This window comes from Juglans microcarpa x Juglans regia, chromosome 5D (genome assembly GCF_004785595.1).
Source record: "Juglans microcarpa x Juglans regia isolate MS1-56 chromosome 5D, Jm3101_v1.0, whole genome shotgun sequence".
Taxonomy (NCBI): domain Eukaryota; kingdom Viridiplantae; phylum Streptophyta; class Magnoliopsida; order Fagales; family Juglandaceae; genus Juglans; species Juglans microcarpa x Juglans regia.
Window position 1 is genome coordinate 7,884,800 of NC_054602.1, and position 25,959 is coordinate 7,910,758.

General features: G+C 37.5%; 3 protein-coding genes across 3 annotated transcripts in view; all 3 read right to left on the minus strand.

Annotated features, from left to right (window-relative positions):
* Nucleotides 1-4,151, minus strand: part of LOC121264381 (cysteine-rich receptor-like protein kinase 10) — a 29,510-nt gene extending 25,359 nt beyond the window's left edge. Inside the window, exon 1 of the mRNA XM_041167532.1 lies at nt 4,145-4,151. The gene's annotated coding sequence lies outside the window, so the exon portion shown is untranslated. The remainder of the gene's footprint in view (nt 1-4,144) is intronic.
* A 6,653-nt stretch (nt 4,152-10,804) lies between these two features.
* On the minus strand, nt 10,805-20,228 carry LOC121264378 (cysteine-rich receptor-like protein kinase 10). The gene is made up of 7 exons (XM_041167527.1): nt 19,238-20,228; nt 13,074-13,211; nt 12,833-12,954; nt 12,536-12,746; nt 12,009-12,246; nt 11,372-11,522; nt 10,805-11,272 (listed from the first exon to the last, which is right to left on the minus strand). The coding sequence occupies exons 1-7, from the start codon at nt 20,025-20,027 to the stop codon at nt 10,937-10,939; spliced, it is 1,986 nt and encodes a 661-aa protein (XP_041023461.1). The 5' UTR covers nt 20,028-20,228; the 3' UTR covers nt 10,805-10,936.
* A 742-nt stretch (nt 20,229-20,970) lies between these two features.
* Nucleotides 20,971-24,627, minus strand: LOC121264379 (cysteine-rich receptor-like protein kinase 10). The gene is made up of 7 exons (XM_041167528.1): nt 23,678-24,627; nt 23,298-23,438; nt 23,061-23,182; nt 22,764-22,974; nt 22,238-22,475; nt 21,736-21,886; nt 20,971-21,619 (listed from the first exon to the last, which is right to left on the minus strand). Exons 1-7 carry the CDS (start codon nt 24,444-24,446, stop codon nt 21,287-21,289), a joined length of 1,965 nt encoding a protein of 654 aa, XP_041023462.1. The 5' UTR covers nt 24,447-24,627; the 3' UTR covers nt 20,971-21,286.
* Between the last annotated feature and the right edge of the window lie 1,332 nt (nt 24,628-25,959).

The following is a 25,959-nucleotide window of genomic DNA, read 5'->3' on the forward strand; positions in this document are numbered from 1 at the left end:
AGGATTTCTCTGTTGAACACGCAGAACATCACGGAGCAGGATTTAACCGGCTGGTGAACACGACGATGACTGACTTGGCAAGCAGGGCCTCGAACTTCCCTGTAAAGAAATTTGGAACCAGTGAAACGAAGTTTTCTGAGTTTCAAACTCTGTACAACCTTGTACAATGCACGCCGGACCTGTCTAGCGCCGATTGCAACCGGTGTCTCCAGACAGCTATCAACCGTCTTCCGATATGTTGTGATGGGAAGCAAGGGGGAAGGGTTCTGTTTCCAAGTTGTAATGTTAGGTACGAATTGTACCTATTTTACGGTTCATCTCCGGCGCCCCCTCCTACGCAAGGGCCTCCATCTCCGCATCCACCTACGGGGTCTGCATCTGGATCAACAGGTAAAGTGCAGAACCTTTTGCCTGCTTTTCATTCCCCTATTATTATTATTATTATTATTATTATTATTGGGTATAATCGGTGTGACCTTTTTACAAATTCTAGAACCTCTGTGGAAATTTAGAATTCATACGGACTTATTTCACCGTCGAAAATAAAACTTTTGATTTTTTCAATTTCGGCCTACTCCATTTCAATTTTTTCGATTTAACGTTTTCATACGTGGCATTATATAAGTTTAGTATTATAATTTTTTTAATATTATATTTAATTATTAGAATTTAATATTTATTATTAATAATTACTAATTTATTACTGTATAATTATATTAGTATAGTGTAAGTAATGTCTAACCTATTAGTGAGATTAATAGACTTAAATAATAAGATTAAAATCGTATAAGTAGTGTCTAACTTATTAATAAAATTAATAGACTTAAATAATAAAATTAAAATAGTATAATTAGTGTCTAACTTATATAAAATGTTATAATAATTTTATGTTATAAGATTAATAGATTTAAATAACAAGTTTAAAATTTCATGTTCTATCAATTAGAAGTTTAGGCCCGATTTAGATAGAAATATGTTTCCATTTCATCTTATCTCATTTTAATATCCAAACATCTCAAATATAAACACTTTTCAATTTTAAATTTTTAACTTTTTCATCTAATCATTACCTAATTATTACAACTTTATCAAATTTTAAAACAAAACATAAAAAATAATTCAATTTTTTCTAATACCAAAACAAAAAGTAATATTAAAAAATTATATTCTAATATATTTTAACTTTATAATATTCTTATTCAATTTTTTCTATTTCATTTCCAAAAATCCCATAAAACATTTTAACTAAAATAATTTCTAATTCATCTCATTTTAACTCACTATCCAATTAATCAGGTCTTAATATATAATATAATATAAAAAGTTATAATATATATATATATAGGTCCAATTCGATTTAAATTGATTTTTAAAATATAAAAATTGACACTAAACCAATTTAAGACCAGTTCGGTTCTCAAAACCCAATACCAAACTGGACCGTTACGAATTGGACCACAGGTTTGGCCCGATTCGATCGGCTCAATTGATTTTTCAATTCTTTTAAACCATATCAACAATTCGCTACATACTTTAGAAAGTTTTGTATCATTTGCTTTACTAAAAGTTTTAAATACCGTTTTGGTGGCCGTTTCGATTAAGGCACTGAAATAAAATATTTCAATACCGGTATCGTTTCGACAATCTATATATAATAAATTAATTATATATGTATAAATTATATTTCAAAATAACATCAATGCAAGTCTTCAAAAGTTAAAACACATTTATAAAACCTAATAATACTTCTAGGTTTTCAATTCAACTATTTAAAAAAATAATTACTCATCTTCATCAGAAAAAGGAAGTAAGGATTTGATTCAGTCCTCAAGAAAATGAGATTAACAAAAGTTAAGAAAATAGTCTTCAAATGTGAGAATTCGAGTGGAAATTATGAAAAAAGTTAAAATTTTTACATTAATTACCACCAAAAAAAAAAAAGAGATTCATTTGAAAAAAGAGATTCATTTTTCATGGAGAAAATAATTTTGTACAATTCGTAAATCTCATGTAGTTGCTCTTTTTTAAAAAAGGGAGACTCATAATTAATGTCAAAAATCGCACAGTGAAATGGAACAGGAGAAAGAGTCATTTCCGGCCCATTGAGGTGGTCCAAGGACTAGATGAAGTGGTCCGAAACCCACGATGGCAGTCTGAAGCGGTGGTACGATGCTTGTACATACATGCATAGTAGTGCATATAAAATATATATAGGAAAAGTAAATAGAGATGAAAACAATTTACGTGGTTCGACAAATGGCTTGCTTTCACAGGTTGTTTGGAAGGTAAATCACTATAATATGATTATTTACAGTCTCTCAAGATCTCTCATTTCTCTCTGTACAATAGAGTTCAGAGCAATGTTTTAAATTCCGTACCGTACCGGCTGGTACGATCAATATTTACTGTACCGGGGTGGTGACCGGTACAGGAAATGTATGCATTTCGTACTGGGCCAAATATCGGCAATACCAGTGCGTTTCGATCAATATCGGCCGATTTTTCGCGTACCGACCAATTTTTTTTTTTTTTTTTGTAATTAATGTAAAAATTATAACTTTTTCATAATTTTCACTCTAATTTTCACATCTAAAAATTATTTTCTTAACTTCTTTTAATCTCATTTTCTTGAGGACTGAAAATCAAATCCCTATTTCTCTTTTCGTGATGAAGATGAGTAATTATTTTTTTAAATAGTTGGATTGAGAACTTAGAACTATTATTGAGTTTTATAAATATGTATTTTAACTTTTTAAGACTTGCATTGATGTTATTGTAAAATATTATTTATACATATATAATTAATTTATTATATATAAACTATCCCGAAATGGTACTGGTATCGAAATATTTCATTCCAGTGCCTTAACCGAAATGACCATCGAAATTATATTCAAAACTTTGGTTCGGAGACCTCTATTCTGGATAAAATAATATCCAAGAGCTCGTGTTCTCAAGTTGAAGGTGATGCTTTGTCTTCTCATAATCGTCCCTTGGAGTCTACTCTCAAATCCCTTTTATTTTGGCCCCTGTCAGTGTAATGGAGATCCAATAAGGGCCATTTGTAATGCCACTGAGAGGGCTAGGCGTGTCAAGGCTAGGAGGGTGGCATTGGGGTGCATGCATGGCTCGATGGATGGTCCTTAGGCACCCAAGACAAAGTCAACTAAAGGAGGATCAAGTTGTTAGCCAATTCCTTGATTTTAGGGTTTGGTTGGCAAATCTCTTGAACTTAGGAGAGGAGGTGGCAAACCCCTTAATTTAAGGGGATTGGGCGGTTGCTAGAGGGTTGGCCGAATATCTCTTTCAAATCAGGGACATTATCTTTTTGTTAATTTATTTAAGTTTGTTTCCTTTATTTTAGGCATTTGATAAGATTGTTTCCTTAAACTTAGGAGTTTGATTTGTTTTGAGATTATGATTTCAAAAGAAGTCTTTGGAGGGAATAATTGGGGGAGGGCTAGCCGAACCCTAGTCACCCTAATTTTCAATAAAAGTGAAGCTTATGCTTTGTCACCCTAATTTTCAAGAATTGAGTGCTAGCCCAAGTTAGTCTTAATTTTCACCATCATACCAATCGGATCTTAGTGTTGCCTTGAGGTAACCCTAGATTCAATCACTTAACATGCTACAAACACTTGAGTGAGAGTAAGGCTTCCATCATTGGTGCTTTTGTTGAGAGTGTCTAACCTAATGAGAGGAAGCTATGGCCGAACGACAACCAACTCATAGGGAGCGGATTGAGAACCTTAAAGCCACTTTGGAGGCACAACAAACTGCTACCAATGAAAGACTTAGAAGGATAAAGGAGGTGCTCTACTAATTGGTGGATCAAAGGAGGAATGGAGATGAGAGGCGCCATAGGAGAAGAGCCAAGAGACATCATAATCTTGAGGGCTCCGTGGGGTCTAGGAGAAGCCAACACCAGGAGAGGGTAGAGGACTCGGATTCATCCACTCAAGATTCCTCAAGTACTAATGAGGAATCAACCGGGGAAAGTGAGAGGGAAGAAGGGAACCGAGGTGAGAGGAGAGGTGCACGTAGGGGGGAAGTTCTCAAACCAAAAATGGACTTTCCCAAGTTCAATGGTAATGACCCGAACACTTAGGTTAGTAGAGCTGAACAATACTTCAAGCACAATCACATGGAGAGCCATGCTAAAGTGTCCTATGCCGCCTACTTCCTTGAGGGGGAGGCCAACCAAAGGTGGCAATGGATGAGAAAGACATATAGGGCTCGAAGGAGGGAGTTGAAATGGAGGAAGTTTGTCAAGGAGCTTTTGAGGAGGTTCGGGACAACCGAGTATATGGACTACCATGAGACTCTCTCAAAGATCAAGCAAACCTGATCTTTAAGATATTATCAAAAGGAGTTCAAATACTTGTCCACTAGAGCACATGGGTGGTCGGAGAAGGCCCTTATTAGGATCTTTGTGGGCAGCTTGAAAAATGAGTTGGCGACGGAGGTAAAACTTAAGAAGCCGAAGACTTTGATGCAAGCTTTGGAGGTTGCACGGATCAAGGAAGATCAACTTCAAGATTTGAAGAAGAGTAGCCGGTTTGAGCTGAGCAAACCACCCCCAATGGTTTCCAAGTTTGATGCAAACTAAACTTTTAGCAAGGACTTCTCACCAGGAGGTCCTAGTGGAGGTGCATCAAGTGGAACCAAACCATTACTCGTGGGAGTGAAGAGGCTACCTTCGTAAGAGATGCAACATCGAAGAGAGAAGGGGCTTTGTTTCAATTGCAATGAAATGTTCACAATGGGCCACAAATGCAAATCCAAGCAAATTTTTCTCATAGAGATGGAGTCGGAGGAAGAGGAAGACATAGGGGAAGAAGAGCAAGGGCGAGAAGAATAAGAGCAAGATGAAGTCGTGAGGGGAGGTCCTCAAATTTCTATCCGTGCATTGACGGGTGTTGTGGGGCCTAGAACAATGAAAACAGAAGCTCATATTGGCAAGATAGAGGTAATGGTTCTTGTTGATAATGGTCATCCCTGAACTTCATTAACTCTAACGTGGCCAAGAGCTTGGGGTTGCCTATGACTTCTATCACTCCATTCGAGGTCAAGGTAGCTAGCGGGGAGCAAATGAGGTGTAGAGAAGTATTTAAAAAAGTATGTGTGAAAACACAAGGCCTTTAAATTGTAGTGGATTTATATTCTTTGCCTATTGTGGGGTTGGACGTTGTGTTGGGTGTGCAATGGCTAAAGGAGCTTGGGAAGATAGTCTCAAACTATAGAAAAATGACTATAGAGTTTATGATGGGGGCAAATGGGTGACCATTAGGATGAATGGAAGAGGGGGATGTAAGGCCGTGGGGCCAAATCAGATGGAGAAGCTATTGAGACAAGGGGCAATGTTTTGCTATCACATTGGCCTCCCAACCAAGGGGCTTGAGTGAGAGACATGAAGTGGAAGATGGGGGCATGGAGAGGGAGTTAGGGGCCGAGGTTCCTAATGACTTGCGAGAGTATGTGAGGAAGAGTGGCCAAGTGGCAACTGAAACCTTGGTTCAATGGAGGGGGCTCCCAATCGAAGATGCTACATGGGAGAGTGTTTGGATTCTCAAGGATCAATTCCCAAATTTGGACCTTGAGAACAAGGTCGGTCTTGAAGGGGGGAGGATTGATGGAGATCCAATAAGGGCCATTCGTAATGCCACTAGGAGGGCTAGGAGTGCCGAGGCTAGGAGGGTGGCATTAGGGTGTATGCATGGCTCGGGTGATAGGTCCTTGGGCGCCCAGGACAAGGTCAACTAGAGGAGGATCGAGTTGTTAGCCAATTCCTTGATTTTAGGGGTTGGTTGGCAAATCCCTTGAAGATAGGGGAGGAGGCAAACCCCTTGATTTTAGGGGATTAGGCGGTTGCTAGAGGATTGGTCGAATATCTCCTTTAAATTAAGGAGATTATCTATTTGTTAATTTGTTTGAGTTTGTTTCCTTTATTTTAGGCATTTGATAATATTGTTTCCTTAAACTTAGGAGTTTGATTTGTTTTGGGATTATGATTTCAAAAGAAGTCGTTGGAGGGAATAATTGAGGGAGGGCTAGCTGAACCCTAGTACCATTTATTTCAGTTTTGCATTGTAATTGATTATTATGCTATTTTCAATAAAAGTTAAACTTATGCTTTGTCACCCTAATTTTCGAGAATTGAGTGCCAACTCGAGTTAGTCTTAATTTTCACCATCATACTAATCGGATTGTTACCTTGAGGTAACCCTAGATTCAATCACCCAACATGCTACAAACACTTGAGTGAGAGTAAGGCTTCCATCATAGTGGCAGGTGAGGAAGTCAACTTTATCCCACTCGTTCTTGAGTGTCTGACTTGTTTTTCCCTCTATTTTCTCTTCTCCTCTCCTCTGACATTTGTTTTTATTTGTCCCCTCTTATCCTTTCCCACTTAGCTCATCATGGTGACCGTTTAATGGACTGGGCCTATTATTTTTATCCACTTCACTCACCATGAATAGTGTATCACTTTAGGACTATATCTAATATTATTTTTTTCAAAAAGAATCTTTTTTAAAATTAAAAAAAAAAAAAAAGGTCTGCGTGGGACTTACGCATCCTAGGCCTGCATATAACCGTACTCAGTTTTCAATTTATTTTAAAATCAACAAAGCCAGCCATGCCATTTCATTGAAAATGAATTGCAATTTTACAAAATTATTGTTTAGTTCTTATAGAATGGTAAATAATTGTAAGTTAATCAATTTTCAAATTTGTATACTGTAACTCTAATGAATTGAGTTATTTGTACGACGACAAACTCTATTTGAGATCCAATAAATAAAAATAAAAATTGATGTGGTTGGATGCTTAATTATTTAGTTCCTGAGTTGCCTTTTCTTTTCGATATGACTTGGTTGGTGGACCAAATCACATTATCTCATTTTTCAGAATGAGATTCCTCATCCTGAATTCACCATTCAACATATCTCATTTTTTATGAATTTGATCCATGACTTTGTTTTTGTAGGTAAATACGAAAGCGTAACAGTAAAAGTAGTTGCTGTTGTTGCTCCGGTTGCTGTCTCTGTGTTGCTCTTCCTTCCGGTCTAATGTTTCCCGAGTCCTGTATGATTAAGAGTGTTTTTTTCTTTATATATGTATAAAGATGTCAAACTTTCATTTATCAAAACTGCTCAGCCATTATAACAGGCTGAATGCATTCAGGTTCTTCCTCAATGTCAATAATATCATCGGAACAGTTCAAGGCATTCTTGGCTAAATCATGAGCAGCTTTATTAGCTTCTCGTTTAACACGTCCCCCTTGCAAATCATAACAGTCCGCTGCACTCGGATGAACTTCTTGCAGGTTAATAGAATTATAGAAGGAATGGGTCTTCATTTATAACTTATACGAATTAGCAAATCTCTTGAAAGTGAAGTGTATGTTTATGAGCAATCATGCAGTTTCTATCAGGAAATCATACAATTGTTTAAAAAATATGCATACCGTGAAAAAAAAAATAGTCGAGGCAATTTTGTTGGGCATAAATTCTTAGACAGAGTATCTTTTCCTCTTCTTGCAAGCAAAATCCCAGTAGCCTCACATGAAGGTTTCAGTGTTGAATTTTGGCTACCAGAACTAGCTCGTTCTTAAATTCCTCTGGACCTTGTCCCAAACTTTTGGAAATCTCTTTACAGCTATTTCCTGGCCATTCAGAAGTATGTCCTGATGATGTGCTTTGAAAACTATCACAGCAGCTTTAATAACATTTTTTTTTTTTGTATAGTTTTGAGTTTGCAGTCATTGATTAGAATGGACCTAGCTTGTTACGTTTCGAGAACTTTTTTGTGGCAGCTTCAATCGCAGTAAAATCAAATTGCAAGGACTTCACGGTCGTCTATGATGTAATTGAAACATTGTTCGCAGCTGGATGCTCAACAGAAGAGTAAGAATAACAGATTACATCACATCAAGAGTAAAGCGCAGGATCTCAATCCAGATGAACCTTATATCAAATCGTCAAGTTGTTCCGTACTAGTTTGATCTTGTACAGCCTTGCGTGCTCTCCTTATCAAACAGAAGCCCACAACGAATAGCAGCACCGCGGCAGCAATGGGAGTAACGATATATTTTAGAAATGATCATTTAGATGTGAGAAAATATCTATTGACCCCGACTCTCTTTGACGAACCTGCAGGCTGAGGAATTGCTTGCATAGGCGTTGGTGGCATCGACTGGGGAAACATGCTGTAAAACGGGAAAATCTCATACTTAATTATGCAGCTATGGGAGGGATGCTATCGCTTTCTGAAGTCGCGTACCGCAATCATAGCTGGATATTTCTGGAATGCACTGCTCGAGGATGTACAGTGTTTGGGAGAAGAAAGATTGGCCCGAATAGTGTATGCTGCAACCTTCGTACCAGATCAGGGCATCTTTTTCTATGGGGCAGCGCTTCGCCACATCTTGGGTTGCAGATTCCACGCACCTTTGGAAGGCGTTGGGGCCCGTGAGGTCCCCTGGGCAGAGGAAAGTCCGTAGACAGTGTCGGAAGCTTTTTTGCCGATGGTGGTCAGCCTTGGTAGTTGGTTGGCAACAAAAAAGTTTTCCAAATTTTTTTTTCTTTAAAGAAAAATCTAACCTTCAATTCAAATACTACTAAAAATTTATTTGATCTCTCAAAAATAATTTTTATCTAATCATTTATGTTGATTTTTTGTGATTTAAAAACTACAACAAACAAAATAACTTTTACAAATAAAAAATGATAAACACATTATTTTTTACAACACATTACATAATTATGTTGTAAAATGAATGATATTTTAGTAAAATATTTTATAAAATAATATCACTTTACAAAAATACTCTCACTTTAAAACATGTGTTGTGAAATATATTATAAAATATGTTGTATGGATATCATTGCTCCTTACAAATAGGATGCATCGACTTTTGTCTTCTAAAGTACAAACTTGATTTGCAAGCTTGTTGATACATATTGGACTACAACCTTGTTTATATGCGAACCACACAGCTCCAAGTTCCATAACTTACAAGTAATACTACTTCTAGAGCAGAAGCCCTTACTAGTTTACTGCGCACAATAATGAGGGTATACCTGAGAGATCGATGCTTCGTTGACAGAGCGTGGCAGCTTTGATTTGCTCGTAGATTGACTCGACTTTAAGCTTCGTTGTCAATGGCATCATGTTTTGCTCGGTTCTACTAGGTAGGAAATATGCCGGTCATTGAGGTGATGGCAGAGTAATTAATTAGAACGACGGATGCCATGGAGGGCCTCTAAGCCGAATCATGGAGACATCTGATGACTTCATTTATCGAGCAAGAATCACCCAAAGTTTGATCCAACAATGCCCAGGGCATTCAGCGCCTCCCAGGTTTCAAAGCCTGTACCAATTCGTCAGGAACATTATAATGTAAAACTTGTATCCCCCCACACATATTTAGGGAGATGTTGGCACTAGAAGGGGAAAATAAACTCAAAATACCTAGCTCATAACTTCATACTCACGTAGTTCAGATAGTCTCCAGCGCCATATATCTGAATGATACAATGAACTATTCTTCTTGCCCGTAGGAGCTCTAGAATTAAGACACCAAAGCTGTATATATCACAGCTCACAAAGTATTGTCCATGCATATTATATTCAGCTTAAGCTTTTGAAATAAGTGGTGATTTTATATAATATTATAGTAGGGGTCCCGAATTTAAATCCTAAGTCTTCATGTTAAATTATACTTTTAGAATAAAAGATGATTTCACAACAGCAAACTAGTGTTATTGATACGAAGTCATGTTGGATGTAAGACATCCTGATCATAACCACGGTATTAATCCATGCATACATGGTTTAAGGAATCTGTTGATCTTGGAGGGGACCAAAAGGGTCTTGCAGAGTTTGAAGCAAGGCAAGCCGCCCATTATCACGACCAACAGGCAACACTCTTGCTCTTCGACCTTCGCAGCGATGTGATGCGATTGACAAAACAAATTAATGATAGGATCCGCGTTCTAGGAAGAAATGATGTGTTCCTTCCTGGTACAGGCCTTATATATACTGTGTTTATAGAAGACTGTATTTTGCATTTTCTTGTAATCTACAAACCTTCATTATATAATATGTCAGATTAATCTATATAGGTGCAGTTTCATATAAAAAACGTGACAAAGATAACGGTCAAAGTAGGAAAATGCACAGGCGAATAATGGATTATGTGGACTTGAGCTATATGGTTCGACTGCCAACATTTCATTTTAAATTTAAGAAGAAGCGTCCCCAAAGCTTGACAGATCTGTACGTCCCAAACGATTATTGTACGTACTCGATGTCATCATGAAGAGAAAATTCTTTCCCAGCTACTACCTACCACTCCACACCACATACCTTATGAAAAATATATCCATATCTTATAAAAAATACCTTCGCATCATATGAAAAAATTATAGGTGTGAAATATAAAAGTAATTAGTAGTTATGCATAGTAAATCCCGATAAAAAATACTCTTGATTTAGAAAAATTCTATTCATCATCCCTACACACAACACACCATATTTTTTTTTTCTCTTATCAAATTTGTGGTATATGGATCATGAGTAGAATAATTCAATTATTTTAATAAGAATAAAATTAAAAAATTAAAAATATTATGTATAGTGTGTAAAGATGATGAGTATCAATACTTGTGCTTGTGCTTCTATGTCATCCGCTAATGACAAATATCTACGACATGACAATATTTGTTTTCTTGCGAATTTTCCTTTTCAAGCAAATCTTTAGGTTTTCTTACTTTACCTGCCTTGCATGTGTAACAACTAAAATGATTTGTCCACGGACAGTATATTACGGTCCCAACACTCTTTGAGTTCCTCGTGTTTGCAAATTAGAGTACAGGTTCCACCAACTACTAACATTATCAACAGGTTCTGGAGAACACCTCGTCTAATCACATTATCGAGGGTATATTTCAGTAAGCGATACTTCATTAACAGACCCCGAAATTGCTTGACTTGAAGAAGATTGATCTGAGCCCAGCTCCTTTGTTGGCTTGTCCAGCTTTGCTCTACTTCGATGCAAAAGTGCTGGCTGCTGAGGTAATGGTAGCGTAACAGAGTAACTGTTAAGCATAAGAACTACTGTTGCCATTGTAGGTCGGCTTGCTGGAGCTTCTTGAACGCACAATAACCCAATATGGATGCACCTAATAACTTCATTTCTTGAATAAGAATGTCTCAGAGCCGGATCCAACAACTCCAAGGGTGTCCCACTCCTCCATTGATTCCAAGCCTGCAGTAATATTCATGAAAATTTTATTTTGTTTCCCTTGTTCATGGCCCCCTGCGCCAATAATACAACACATACTTATGATATGTTTTCCATACTCACATAACTCAAGAGGTCCTCGGCATGATCTGATTGATAGGAACGGCGGTTCTTCTGGCCACTTATGATCTCTAGAACCAAGACTCCGAAGCTAAACAGGTCCGACTTTACAGAATATCGTCCATGCATAGCATACTCCGGAGACATGTAACCACTACAAAGGGAGTATGAAGAGAACAATTTAAGCAAAAAGATAAAAGATTTTTTAATTGAAAATTGATCATGGTAATATATTCATGCAATTTTGAGTGCTCCAAGCCAAGCAATCTAAGGGATATTGTTTTGCACATAGCATCACGAATTGCACTCAGAACATGGATTGGCAGTGTTGTAGTAACCACCTATTTTACTTTCTAACATTTGATACGCTTCCTGACATGCTAACATCAAAATGACAATAAAAATTATTCTTTTGATTTAGATCATGCAAAAAAAGATATAGGGACTACTTTCCAAGCTAATCAGTCTCGGGGGATAATGTCTGCACATAGAGCATCACGAAATACACTAATCAGACTATGAGTAGGCATGCTGAAGTAACCATGTATTCCACTTTCCAGCATTTGCTAACATGAAAAATGCCACTAAAATGACCGTTGATTTAGATCATGCAAAACAGATATGGCGACTAAAAACTTACAATGTTCCAACAATTTTACTTGTATTTCCTTGAGTTTGATCCACCCCAAATATTTTTGCCATGCCAAAGTCTGAAATCTTTGCATTCATATTATCATCTAACAGAATATTGCTAGCTTTGAGATCACGATGAATAATTCTTAGCCGAGAATCTTCATGAAGGTAAAGAGTTCCTCGAGCAATTCCTTCAATAATCTTGTAACGTCTTGACCAATCCAATTGTCCTTGCTTTGCAGGGTCTGTAAGTTTGTCAAGATTAAATATTCAAGGTTGAAAGGCTTGGCATTTGAACAAGTCAAAAATATGAATTGGCTCAGCTTAAAAAAACAAACATTCTCACTTATTTCTAAGAATTTCAGTTTCTTTAAAACGATTCTTGAAAGTTCAAGACAGAGTATTGAAAGATTTGTGATAGATCAATATGATCTATTATTTAAGGGCTAATCATGCATTCTCTTGGACATAAAACCAGAGGTAGCCCTTTTAAGGGGGAAAAAAAACTAGACATTAAGTTCAGATGGGCCATACCGAATAGAAAGTAATCAAGGCTTTTGTTGGTCACATATTCATAAACGAGTAACTTCTCTTCTCCTTCAAAGCAAAATCCCAATAGTTTAACCAGATTTCTATGTTGAAGCTTGGCTACCACTAAAATCTCATTCTTAAACTCGACGGCACCCTGCCCAGAGCTTTTAGACAGTCTCTTCACAGCGATATGTTGACCATTAAAAAGGGTACCCTGAAAATATATTTGAACCAAGGTATAAACAGTTTTACTACTGAGTTCATATAAATCTAACTGAACTTTAGTATCAATTAAACTACCTTGTAAACCACACCAAATCCCCCTTCACCTATCTTGTTATCATCTGCGAACTTGTTTGTGGCAGCTTCAATAGTATCCCAGTCAAATTGCAAGGACTCTATGGTTTGAATTTCATTTCCCACTACACAATCAAACAGTAAATACAACAATTTTAAACTGACCAATTTCAGTCCAACGTTGTTTAGACAACAGAGACAGAGCTTAAATAGATTCCATGATTGAGAAACATTTATTCTTCACCGTTTTCTTTGGACACCATATTGTATTTCTTCAGGGCTCTCCTCCGAAAGAAGCAAAAGCCCACGAACAAAAGAACCACGGCAACAGCAATTGGGATGACAATGGCAAGAATTGTGAGAGACGACATTTTGCTTCCTCCTGCGAACAACAGCATGCATCATTGACATGTTACAGTCTTACAGATTGAGATAGTTCAGGGTGAAAACTACTCCTTTACAACATAAGTAACATCAAAGTATATTTATATAGAAGACATACTACAAATCAGAGGTGGCCCAACCATAAAAGCTACAGGCCGGTACCATAACATATGAGGTTAGTGGAAAAAGGTCTAGTACAAACTTGTAATACATCAGAGCAAGTGGCACACTACCTGCATTCTGTTGTTTTTTTTTTTTTTTTTGTGGTGTGGCTGAGCGCCTGCAATGTGATCTCTGTTCAAACACAACATATATGTATTTATATATAAAGGCCACAAAAACAGTGGGGTGGAAGAACCAGATCTCGTGAGTCTTTAGAAACAATTTGATGTGATTTCAATCTGGGAAATGATTTGTGCACAGGAGAAATATGTTAAGCTACTGCAAGATCAATTGAACAACTCCAGCTCATCATCACAGAGATTAGAAGATAATGCTCTGTTATCAGATAATTCAAAGTCTCAACAACCTCATGCCACATCCTTATCTTAACTACTTGTGTATTTTTAAATATTTGAATTCAAACTTGTATTTCTGTTTTCTACAAATCTTCATAGATTTTATATTGTAACAAACTCTTCTATATAAATATTCGTATGGCCAGCTACAGAATTAAGCTGCCAATTCCCATTTCTTGGATTATCTTACATGGTATCAATTTTTCTCTAGGCTAATCGCCATTTTTTTTTCGATCCTAATATGGACCTCCCTTCGCACTCTGCTACTACCAACTCCTCTGGTAATTCTTCTACTTTAATATCCTCTACATTTGCTGCTCCAAATTTTTCTCACTTGCTTTCAATCAAACTTGACAATACCAACTACCTTCACTGGGTATCCCAGTTTCTTCCTATCCTTAGAAGTAATGATCTTCTTGGGATAGTGGATGGGTCTGATCCTTGCCCTCCTAAATACTACTTGGACGATCATGGTATTCCTACCACTGCTCTTAATCCAGCATATGTTTTTTGGACAAAGAAAGACTAGTATTTATTGAGCTGGTTTATCACCACTTTATCTGGTGATCTTCTTTCTGCTGTTTATGGCTTGGACTCTTCATGACAAGTCTAGACTTATTTATCCTCACGGTTTGCTTCTCAACCTCGATCTCGGATTGCTCATTTGAAGCGCCAGCTGCAAACACTCCAACAGGGCTCTAAATCCTGCTCTGAGAATCTGAATCAGGCTAAAATCTGGTCTGATCAGCTTGCTGCTGTTGGTAAATCTGTTGATGAGGATGATTTAATATCCTATATTACAAGTGGCTTAAATCCTAGCTTTCATTCTTTTGTCACATCTTATACTTTGGCTACTCGTACCACTCCCCTTTGCTTTAATGATTTCCGGTCAGAATTGCTTAACTATGAGGTAATGATTTCATCTGCTAATCAGATGGACTCTACAGTAGGTGGCTTTGCTCTTTATACTCAGGAGAATGGTGCTAAGCCGAGGCATACTCATAACAATAAGTCTAATACTTATTCCTTTGCTCATTCTACATCTAAGAAGTCACCAGACTCCTCCATCAAAGCAGTTCCTTGTGCACCTTGTCAAATTTGTGGCAAAAATGGACACTCAGCTCTCGATTGCTATCATAGGATGGATTTCTCTTACCAGGGTCGTCACCCTCCATCCCAACTGGCTGCTATGTCTGCTAAGTTCTCTCCTTCCGCTGAGGACAATACTTGGATTGCTGATAGTGGGGCAAATCACCATATCACTGGTGATCTCAAGTAGCTTCAACTCAGCTCTCCCTACCAAGGTGGAGATGAAGTAGTTGTTGGCAATGGCTTGGGTTTGCTCATTACACACACTGGCCATTCTTCTTTTTCTACACCTCACTCTAATCTTAAACTCAATAATGTTTTACGTTGCCCACATGCTATAACCAATCTGTTATCCATACAAAAATTCTGCTCTAATAATAACTGCTGGTTTATGCTAACTTCTGATTCTTATTTTGTAAAGGACAATCACTCGGGGCAGACTCTTTTACACGGGCCAAGTAGGGATGGGCTGTATCCTATCCAATTTCCTTCCTCCAATAATAAGGCTAAGAAGTACACAGCTTTTATTGGTGTATCTGGTGACTACTCCATCTGGCATGCACGTCTTGGCCATCCAGCACCTAGGATATTTCAACTACTCAAGTCTCAATTTCAGCTATCTGTCAAAGGAACTTTTCCTAAGTCTTTAGTGTGTGAACCTTGTCAACTTGCTAAAAGCAAGTGTCTTCCCTTTTCCAATTCTGTTAGGCAGTCTACTAGTCCCTTGGAACTAGTTCATTCTGATGTATGGTGTTCACCAATTGTTTCTTTGAATGGATGTACTTATTATGTCAGCTTTATTGACGACTATTCTAGATTTTCTTGGATTTTTCCTCTTACCCGCAAATCTGAAGTTTTCTCTTCCTTTGTTAAGTTTAAATGCTATGCTGAAAATCTTTTATCTACTCAAATTAAAGCACTACAAACTGATGGAGGTGGTAAATTCCTCTCTAATCAATTTAAACAGTTTCTAGTTAACTTAGGATCTTTCATCGCGTGTCATGTCCTTACATCTTTCAGCAAAATGGTACTGCTGAGAGGAAGCATAGACACATTGTAGAAACTGGTTTAAGTCTTTTGGCTCACTCTCATATGCCATTTTCTTTTTGGGTTGATGCATTTAGCACAGCTGTATTTCTCATCAATCGCATGCCCTCATCAATTTTGGGATTCAAGTCACCTTATCAAGTGCTATTACAAAAGAATCCAGATTATACATTTCTGAAATCCTTTGGTTGTGCATGCTATCCATTGTTACGACTATATAACAATCACAAACTTCAGTTTAGGTCTAAACAATGTATTTTTCTTGGCTATAGTTCCAATTCTTGGGGCTATAGATGTTATGATCCTCTCTCCAAGCGTGTATATCTTAGTCGACATGTGGTGTTTGATGAAACTTTGTTTCCTGCCAAATCCTACACTTCATCTCTATTGAAGCCGTGTGTATTTGAGTCTGCTACCAAGGATGGTTCTTCTACAAATTCCTCATCTCAGATTCAGGTACCTATTTCTAACCCTTCCATTTTACCTGATATGCCTTAGTCTTCAATTCATATAGATATTTCTCCTTCAGCCTCCTCTGCTGATCCTCCTTTTAACTCACCTTGTGCCACTCCTTTGTCAACCTCTAGTTCTACTGCAGCCCCTTCTCTGCAACCTACTCCAGCACCTATAAATCCTCCAACTCATCCAATGTTGACTAGAAGTAAGACTGGTCATTCAAAACCTAAAATTTATCCTGACTTTCATACATTCTATTCTACAAAATATCCCTTGTGTGCATTGCATTCCTCTACCATTCCAACAGAACCTTCATCTTATGCTCAAGCATCCAAGTTTGAAGAATGGAGACAAGCAATGAAAGCTGAATTTCAAGCCCTCTTGGATAACAAAACTTGGGTCTTATGTCCTCGACCTACTGATAAAAATGTTATTAAAAATAAATGGGTGTTTAAGGTTAAACAAAGAGCTAATGGCACTATTGAGAGGTTCAAGGCATGCGTTGTGGTTAAAGGATTTCAACAACAAGAAAGTTTAGATTATGCTGAAACATTTAGTCCTTTTGTCAAAGCATCTACTGTCCGACTTATTCTTACTTTGGCTGTCCACTTTGACTGGCCATTAAGGCAATTGGATGTATTCAATGCCTTTTTACACGGAGACTTGGAAGAAGAGGTATTTATGGAACAATCTACTGGTTTCAGGGATTCTTCTCACCCTCACTCAGTTTGCAAGCTTCGCAAGGCACTTTATGGCCTTAAGCAGGCCCTCGTGCTTGGTTTCATAAACTTTCTGAAGTTCAACTTAATCTTGGCTTTGTGGCTTCTCAAGTTGATCACTCACTCTTTACATTTCATTCCCATAATATTCACATTTTCCTCTTGGTTTATGTGGATGATATTATCATCACAGGTTCCAAGCTCTCTTTTATTATGCATTTGATCAAGTCTTTACAGGGTGATTTTGCTCTAAAGGACGAACCTAGGACCACTGCACTACTTTCTGGGCATCAAAGTGATTCATACTTCCTCTGGTCTGCACTTGTCACAGTCCAAGTATATTGTGGACTTACTGCATCAGACTCGCATGCTTGGTGCTAAGCCATGTGCTACACCATTACCAACAAGTGCTAAATTATCTGAATTTGAAGGAGAGTCCTTGCAAGATGCTACGGAGTACAGACAAGTGGTGGGTGCTTTGCAATACTGCACACTAACACGCCTTGACATTTCATTTCCTGTGAATCAATTATGTCAGTTTATGCACCAGCCAACTACAGCGCATTGGTCTGCTGCCAAAAGAGTATTACGCTATCTTAAAGGCTCTCTCCATCATGGTCAGGTTTATGATCGTGGTTCTCTTCAGTTAAATGCCTTTAGTGATTCAGATTGGGCAGGTAGCATTGATGATAGGCGTTCCACCACGGGTTATGCTATCTTCCTTGGACCTTGTTTGATATCATGGTCTACCAAGAAGCAGCCTGTTGTTTCTCGTTCAAGCACCGAGTCAGAATATCGATCCATGGCCTTTGCAACAGCTGAACTATATTGGCTTCGAATGCTACTCAATGACCTTCGTGTCTCACTACCTACTGCTCTAGTCCTATGGTGTGATAATCTCAGTGCATTGTCCTTAGCCTCCAATCCAGTTTTTCATGCTCGAACTAAGCATACAAAGGTGGACTATCACTTTGTTAGGGAGAAAGTTACACGGAAGGACATCTCTCTTCGACATATCTCTACTATTGCTCAATTAGCTGATTTGTTCACAAAGGCCCTAACCAGTGCTCGGTTTCAACTGCTAAGAAACAAGTTAATGGTTCGTGAACTCCCAATTACCTTGAGGGGGGATGTTAAGCTACAACAAGATCAATTGAACAACTCCAGCTCATCATCACAGAGATTAGAAGATAATGCTCTGCTATTAGATAATTCAAAGTCTCAACAACCTCAGTCCACATCCTTATCTTAACTACTTGTGTATTTTTAAATATTTGAATTCAAACTTGTATTTCTGTTTTCTACAAATCTTCATAGATTTTATATTGTAACAAACTCTTCTATATAAATATACGTATGGCCAGCTCTAGAATTAAACTGTCAATTCCCATTTCTTGGATTATCTTACAAAATACACCAGGAAGTGAGAGGATGTGCAATTTTTTTACGCACATCCCATGCATTTTCCATGTATTTGACGGCTAAAATACATGTCCTCTACTTGTTATTGCATCTATGAAAATGCTTCCGGATCACATTTGATAACTAAACTTGACATCATTCAATAAAATTAATTGTTTTTCCTTTTCTTTTCTAAAATTCTTATTCCATTCATTTTATAAAGCGACAAGACATCGTATAATAAATATAGAAATGCTACTCATCATCTCACATTATATATTTTATATATTTTAAAAATATATTTTATTATTTATTATTTTTATTATATTTTATTCTTGTTAAACTAATTTAATTGTTTTACTTATCATCCATATATTATATTTTTATTATAAGAAAAAAAATTAAAATAAGTAAAGTGTATAATGTGTGACAATGATAAGTAAAATTATTCTTTAAAAAAAAAAATTAATAATAAATATGAGCGAATGATCTCCACCCGGAGACCCATCGTCGACTTTGGGTCATACAGATCCACGTGATTGTGGATCTCCAGGATTGTCTAGTCTCTGTAATTCTCAACAGTCGACCACGTCTTATCTCTTAACTTTTATTTCAATTTAATTCTTCTTTCGGTTTTTATCGCTTACAGAGATGTCACCTCGGTAAACGATTTTCAATGTAATATTTAGCGTTTCCTTAAAAAAGATTAAAAAAAAATGTTAGAAAAGCACGTATCTGGGAAAGCAACCAATGTTTTACAACATATTAACGATGCTATTTGACAACGGAAGTACCTGGGGCAAGAGGAGGAAGCGTAGGCGAAGCAGCCGCCGTGATGTTGTAAAATGGATACAATTCATATCTGAGGGTACAACTCGGTAGCAGAGCCCTTCCACCTTGATTTCCACCGCAGCATATTGGAAGAATGGCTCTTTGTAAACATCTATAGCAATCGGACGCAGTCAGATCCGGTGTGCACTGCACCAGGTTGTACAGTGTCTGAAAACTGTTGAACTTCTCTTCCTCCGTCGCAAACTTCTTTCCCGACTGAGAGTTCGAGGCCCGTGTCGCCAACGAATTGATTGTGCTGCCCGACAACAACTGGCTGAAGCGTTCCCTGTCCGCCTCTTGGATAATTCCAGTGTTGACCAGTACTAACGACGGCTCTTCGTCCAAGGTAGCGAAGATGTATTGGTTGGAGTAACGTAACAAGCACTCGTCGTACCATATTATAGAAACTTTGTCCAAGGGGCAGCGCCGTAGTATCTCTTTGGTCGCGGTGGCAACGCAGTCTTGACAGACGGCGGTGCTGACGTCGCCCCGGCAGAGAGAGAGCCCGAAAACCACGTCAGGAGGGTCCTCACCCGCCGAGGCGTTGTAAAACCCGGTACCGGCCCGTGTGGTGTTCGAGGAAAGAGAGGAGAGGACAGAATTGAGGTTGGATTCGAAGGTGTCGTTTGCGGCGAAGAAGGTTGAGTTTGAGCAGGAGTGACCACTGTAAGTGGGTGCGCTTTCACTGGTAAGGCTAAGGAAGGTAATCGCGAGGAGAAACAAAAAGACGAGGGGATATTTCCAACAAGGCATTTTGGTGGTGCTCTACTCTCAACGATTCTTGGATTTCGCATTTGTTTTGATGTTGGATCTCTGTGGTTGGTAAAGTTCAGTGATGAGATGCAGCTAAGATACGCGCATCTCGCGGACATGGGTGATTGACTAAGGCAGTTGGAGACTCTCGACGGGCGGGTCAAGAAAAGCAACTTTGACCGACTTGTGCGCGTGCGGGTCAACCATCTTTTTCTTTCAGCCTTTTTTGCTTTCTATTACAATTGTAATACTGGTCTATAAAGGCTGAAAGCGAAGGAAGCTATGAATTAACGATGACCCTTGCCGTGAAGGTTCTGTCAGAAATTGCCGCGAAGCTGATGGGGATGGAAGTTGGAAAGAACACGCCGCCTATTTTTGTAACTTTCTTTAAGTTTCACTTTTCATGTAGAAAAATAATAATAATAATTCACGACTAGATAAATTAAGGAACATGAACCGCTAGATTAATGTGATAGGGGTTTTCCAACTACAGGGAAGAAAAAAATGGAATCAACCAATTGATTATTCAAATATGGAAGAAATTGAATGGTCAATCCATATCAAATTCAAGGTATGAATCAATAAATCGGGGTGGCATACTAATCTAATAGATAAATTAAGGAACATTATAATACTGTACAATTGCTCTGGTGAATCCGTGAAAAAAGCATTTATTTTCTGTAAATTCTTCAATTCCATCAGTTGAGATCTTCTCCTATTTTTTAATTAAATAAATTGAATGGTTTAATACAGAAAGAGACAAATATCACATTAAACTACCATATAGAGTAATGTTTATCGTTTTTCTTCAATATAATCATGCAATCACACACAGAATCTCTATTGAACATCTTGTTTCATGGTTATCAATTAGTAACAACATTTAGTACCAAAAGTCAATGTTTTGAGTGAAGATCTAATTATTATTTTTCACATGCCTCAACCCAATATGTAAAACCACTTTTATATATGAGAAAAATAAATAGTTATTCCCAAATCCTCGTCTTGTCTCTCTTTCAAGAGTTTACTTCCTCGTCTTGTATTCTGATATAACATAGCCCAATGAGCACTCGCAAATGTTATGACCACAAAATCCATGTTTGTGCATCTCTCCAAAGTAAAAAGACTCTGGGGATCGGAAATACTGCCCTAACTTTACATTCCTCAAACAAAAACTATAGGCAAACATAGTGCTCTAGTTTCATTATTTGAAGACAACTAACAAGTAAATAGTATTGACAGCGCCTTGCTTCCTAGCACTAACGAGGGCCTAGTTGAGTGATCGATGCTTCATCAACAGACCATGGCACTGACTGCTTTGTAAAACTATCAAGCTCCACCACATCTGACGGCATGTTCTTCCTTGCCCTACTCCGGAGCAGAAATGCCGGCTGCTGAGGTAATTGGAGGCTAACAGAGTGACTGTCGAGCATGAGAACTACTGCTGCCATTGTAGGTCGGTTGGCTGGATCTTCCTGAACACACAATAATCCAATATGAATGCATCTAATTACTTCATTTTTCGAGAAAGAACCCCTAATAGTTGGATCCAACAATTCCAAGGGTCTTCCATCCTTCCATTGTTTCCAAACCTGCAGTATTAGATTCACCCCAATTATGTATTTTTCTTCAGCACTTGAAGCGGATTAGCCATACTAGTATTCACAAATTAACACAATATTGAAACATGAGCCTCATCCATACTCACGTAGCCTAAGAGGTCCTCATTGTGTTCTGATTGAAAGAAACAGTTGTTCATCTTTCCACTTATAATCTCAAGAAGTAGGACCCCAAAACTAAACACATCAGATTTCACCGAGAATCTTCCATGCATCGCGTACTCTGGAGACATATAACCACTACAAACCAATGCTGAAGTTATATGCCTATACTAAGGAAATATAACAAGTAAAATTTGGAAATCTGATCATATAAGTAAATCTGTTTAAATATGTCATGATATTTAAGGCCAATAATCAGCTTAAAAAACGAAATGCACAAAAGGTTTCATACAGCCCTCGCCAGAAAATAGATTGGCAATCAGAGGAAGCTCATGGATCAATTTATCACCTTTAATACGAATTCAAACAGAACTCTGAAACAAGCAAAGCCTATCTTTTCCTTCTCAACGATGTCCACATTCTATAAGACAATAAATAAACTTGAAAATTCAGATTATGCAAAGACAGATATTGTGATTGAATACTTACTATGTCCCAACAATTCTATTTGTATTTGCTTGAGTTTGATCAACTACAAATATCCTTGCCATGCCAAAATCTGAAATTTTTGCATTCATATCCGCGCCTAATAAAACATTGCTGGCTTTGAGATCACGATGTATAATTCTAAGCCGAGAATCTTCATGAAGATAAAGAAGCCCTCTGGCAATCCCTCCAATAATTTTGTAACGGCTTGACCAATCCAATTGCAGTTGCCTTTCAGAGTCTATAATTTTGGCAAAATCAAATATTAGAAATAAGTAATTATCATAGAGATGATGACAGAGTTTAACTCATATGGAAATATATATTAACTTTACTTTCATTACTAGTTAAAATTTTCAGCGTCTTATAAGCAGTGATTCCGCTTGTAAAAAGTTAATGACAAGTGGTTCGAATCATTGGTACTGCCTTTGGAGATGTCATGTTATTTAAAGGGAAATGCTTATCATGCAATCTACTGGGAACAATAAATAATAAATCAAAGAATTAGGCATGATTTCAGATGGCCAACCGAATAAAAAGTAATCAAGGCTTCTGTTGGGCACATATTCGTAAATGAGTATCTTTTCTTCCCCTTCCAAGCAAAATCCTAAGAGCCTCACTAGATTTCTATGTTGAAGTTTGGCAACAATCACAACCTCGTTCTTAAATTCTATTGCACCCTGCCCGGAGCTTCTGGATAGCCTCTTGACTGCTATTTCTTGTCCGTTGTAAAGAATACCCTAAGAATATAGTTGGAACAAGGTTAGAACATTCCATTCTCGTGTGTATATGTATATGAATTGTTTTTATAATAATATATCCCTACCTTGTAAACCGAGCCAAATCCACCTTTACCAATCTTGTTATCGTCAGAGAAATTGTTTGTGGCAGCTTCAATTGTAGCCAAGTCAAATTGCAAGGACTCTGCAGATATAATTTCCATGGCAACTACACAACCAAACGGTGAGAAAGAAAAAATTACCATAGCAAAATAGTTGGCAGCGGCAAGATGTTCAAAGATTAATTACAGATGATGATGACACCTAAACTTTTTATTGTTTACCTTTTTCTCCCGGTAAATTATTGTATTTCTCCCTTGTTCTTCTACGCAGAAAGTACAAGCCTACTAAGAAAAGTATCATAGAGCCAGCAAGTGGGACAGTAATGGCGATGATAGTTGAAGATGACGTTGACTTTCTCTTTCCTGCGAAAAAAATGAAAGATAATGAGGTGCTTATTATTATTATTATTATTATGATTTCATTTTTCTTAAGAAACCTTGATCGAAAACCGCAGGTGAAATCTCAGAGTTTAATGTTGCCAGTGAGGTTGGTGAATTTTTTCTAGAAAAATTCTATTTGAAATCAGGTATATGCCCAGACTTAGATTTGTAGGAGAAATTAATTTCTTTTTAAAGTAGAAGAACTTATTTGTATGCCTTACCTGGAACAGGAAGTCCAGCAGTATGATTGTAAAATGGGTACAATTCATATCTGATATTAGAGCTCGGAAGCAGAACCTTTCCGCCCTGTACTCCAGCGCAGCACTGAGGAATAGAGCCGATGGCGCTTTCCAAGCATGTCATGCACGATTCGCCAGACAGCTCGGGCGCGCACTGCGCCAGGGCGTACAGAGTCTGTGAGCTCGTAAATTTAACTTCCTCCGTCGCAAACTTCTTGTACGACTGAGAATTGGCCGCTCGTGCCGCCAACGACTTCATTGTGCCGGACAACAAACTGTTGAAGCGGTCCTGCTCTACGACGCTCTGGTTGCTGCTGGCGATATTAACAAATGGTACCATGTCGTTCAGGACGGACTCGTTGGAGTACTGTAGCGTGCACTCATCGTACCAGATAAGGGCCACTTTGTCAAACGGACAGCGTTTCCGTACATCTTCAATTGCAGTAGAGATGCACTTTTGACAGAGGTCCGGGGTTAGATCACCACGGCAGAGAAACCGGCCGATGATCACGTCGGGAGGGTTCTTTCCGGTATTCACTCTGTAGAATCCCTCGGGAAGGGTGGAGTTAGAAGAAAGAGCGGTGAGGAGGAAGTCGAGGTTGGCTTGGTAGGTGCTGTTGGGAGTGAAAAGGGATGCATTTGGGCAGGAGTGAAATGCGTAAGTAGGAGCTGCTTCAATGGTGAGGCTCAACAAGGTCATTATGATGGAGATTAGACACACAAGGCATAAGGAAAAATTGAAAGAAGCCATTTTTTTTTTTCTCTTGGCGATTGTTTTCTCACACTGTTACTCCCGAATTAAAGTTTGCACTTTGCAGGCATGGGCAGGTAACAGGTTTACTTTACCAATGATTTTCTCCCATTTTGTTTCTGTTTCACTGAAACTCATAACATAAGTGAGATCCACGGAGATGAAGATAAGGCGAGGAAATTACATTTCCACCAAGCTGGCAGGCATCTTGGCGCATGCGATGACCTTTCTTTTTTTTTTTTTTCTTTTTTTTTTTTCAACGAAAGGAGGACTTCCAAACTTTATTAAAAGACTCCACTTGTGGGGAATACGTGGTTACAAAAAAAACCCAGAATAAACGAAAAGAGGAACCAAAACAAAGTACCCAACATTAGCCAAATATTACGTAAGTCTGGCCATCTTGTCCGTTTTCAACAATCCCTTCAATAAACGGGGGCAACTGATGCGCATGCGATGACTTAAAACGACTTCTTGACTTTTCTATCTTGGGGTGCTGAAAGATCTGACATAAGAAATTAACACCTTCTAGACAACAACTTTTCAAAAGTTTAGTAATTTTCTTTTTTTATTTTTATTTATTTATTTATTTTCTAATCAAACAAACTTTAATAAAATATAAGATGATACATGTTAAGAATAGAGTTTCTATTCCTCAATAAATATTCCAATATAACTACAATACAAAAGTGATGATAAAAAGAAAAGAAAAGAAAAGAAAACAGATTTTAAGACTAATTTGAGTATTGGCATTAGATTCGTCATCTTATTTTTTAAATTTTGATTAATATATAGTTTTTTACTTTTAACTAATCATTCAAAACTTAAAGTCTGTTTTGGATTAGTCATCACACACTCTATAATAATAAAATATTATTATTTATTATTATTATATTTTTATAATTAATTTTTATTTTTTAATTAATTCTTTTTTTATAATCTCCTATAATCTCCAACAATTATATTCATTTTCATTTTCACGATCCAATAAATAAAGTTTCATCACACGATATTAATATCCAAAAATAATAAACAAAGTTCATCCAATAAACAATTTATATTATATCAATATCCAAATATAAAAGTTGTTCACAGCACAACATTCATATATAGTTACTGCCCACATTCTCAAACATCCATATTTGTGATCCAAAATAACAAAAAATCACAAAATAACATAGGCTACAACCCCAAAACAAATACAACCACAAGATACAAAACAGCTCCAAAACATTACACCAACAAAAGGCTACACATCTTCAAAAGATGAAGATATAGATGGAGATGAAAATCGCTTTCTTGATTTCTCAAAAACCTATTTTTGAAGATTCAAGAAATACTCTCATTGCATTCCATTCATGCCAGCAAGATCCATCTTCATTATCTCCATATCGATTTTTCTATTCTCCGTATCATTTCTCCTCTTTTTCTCCATTAGTAATTGAGCCCTATCAGCATCCAATTTCTTGGTTGCTTGTCTTCTTTCAAACATGAAGACAACTCTATCATTTGTCAT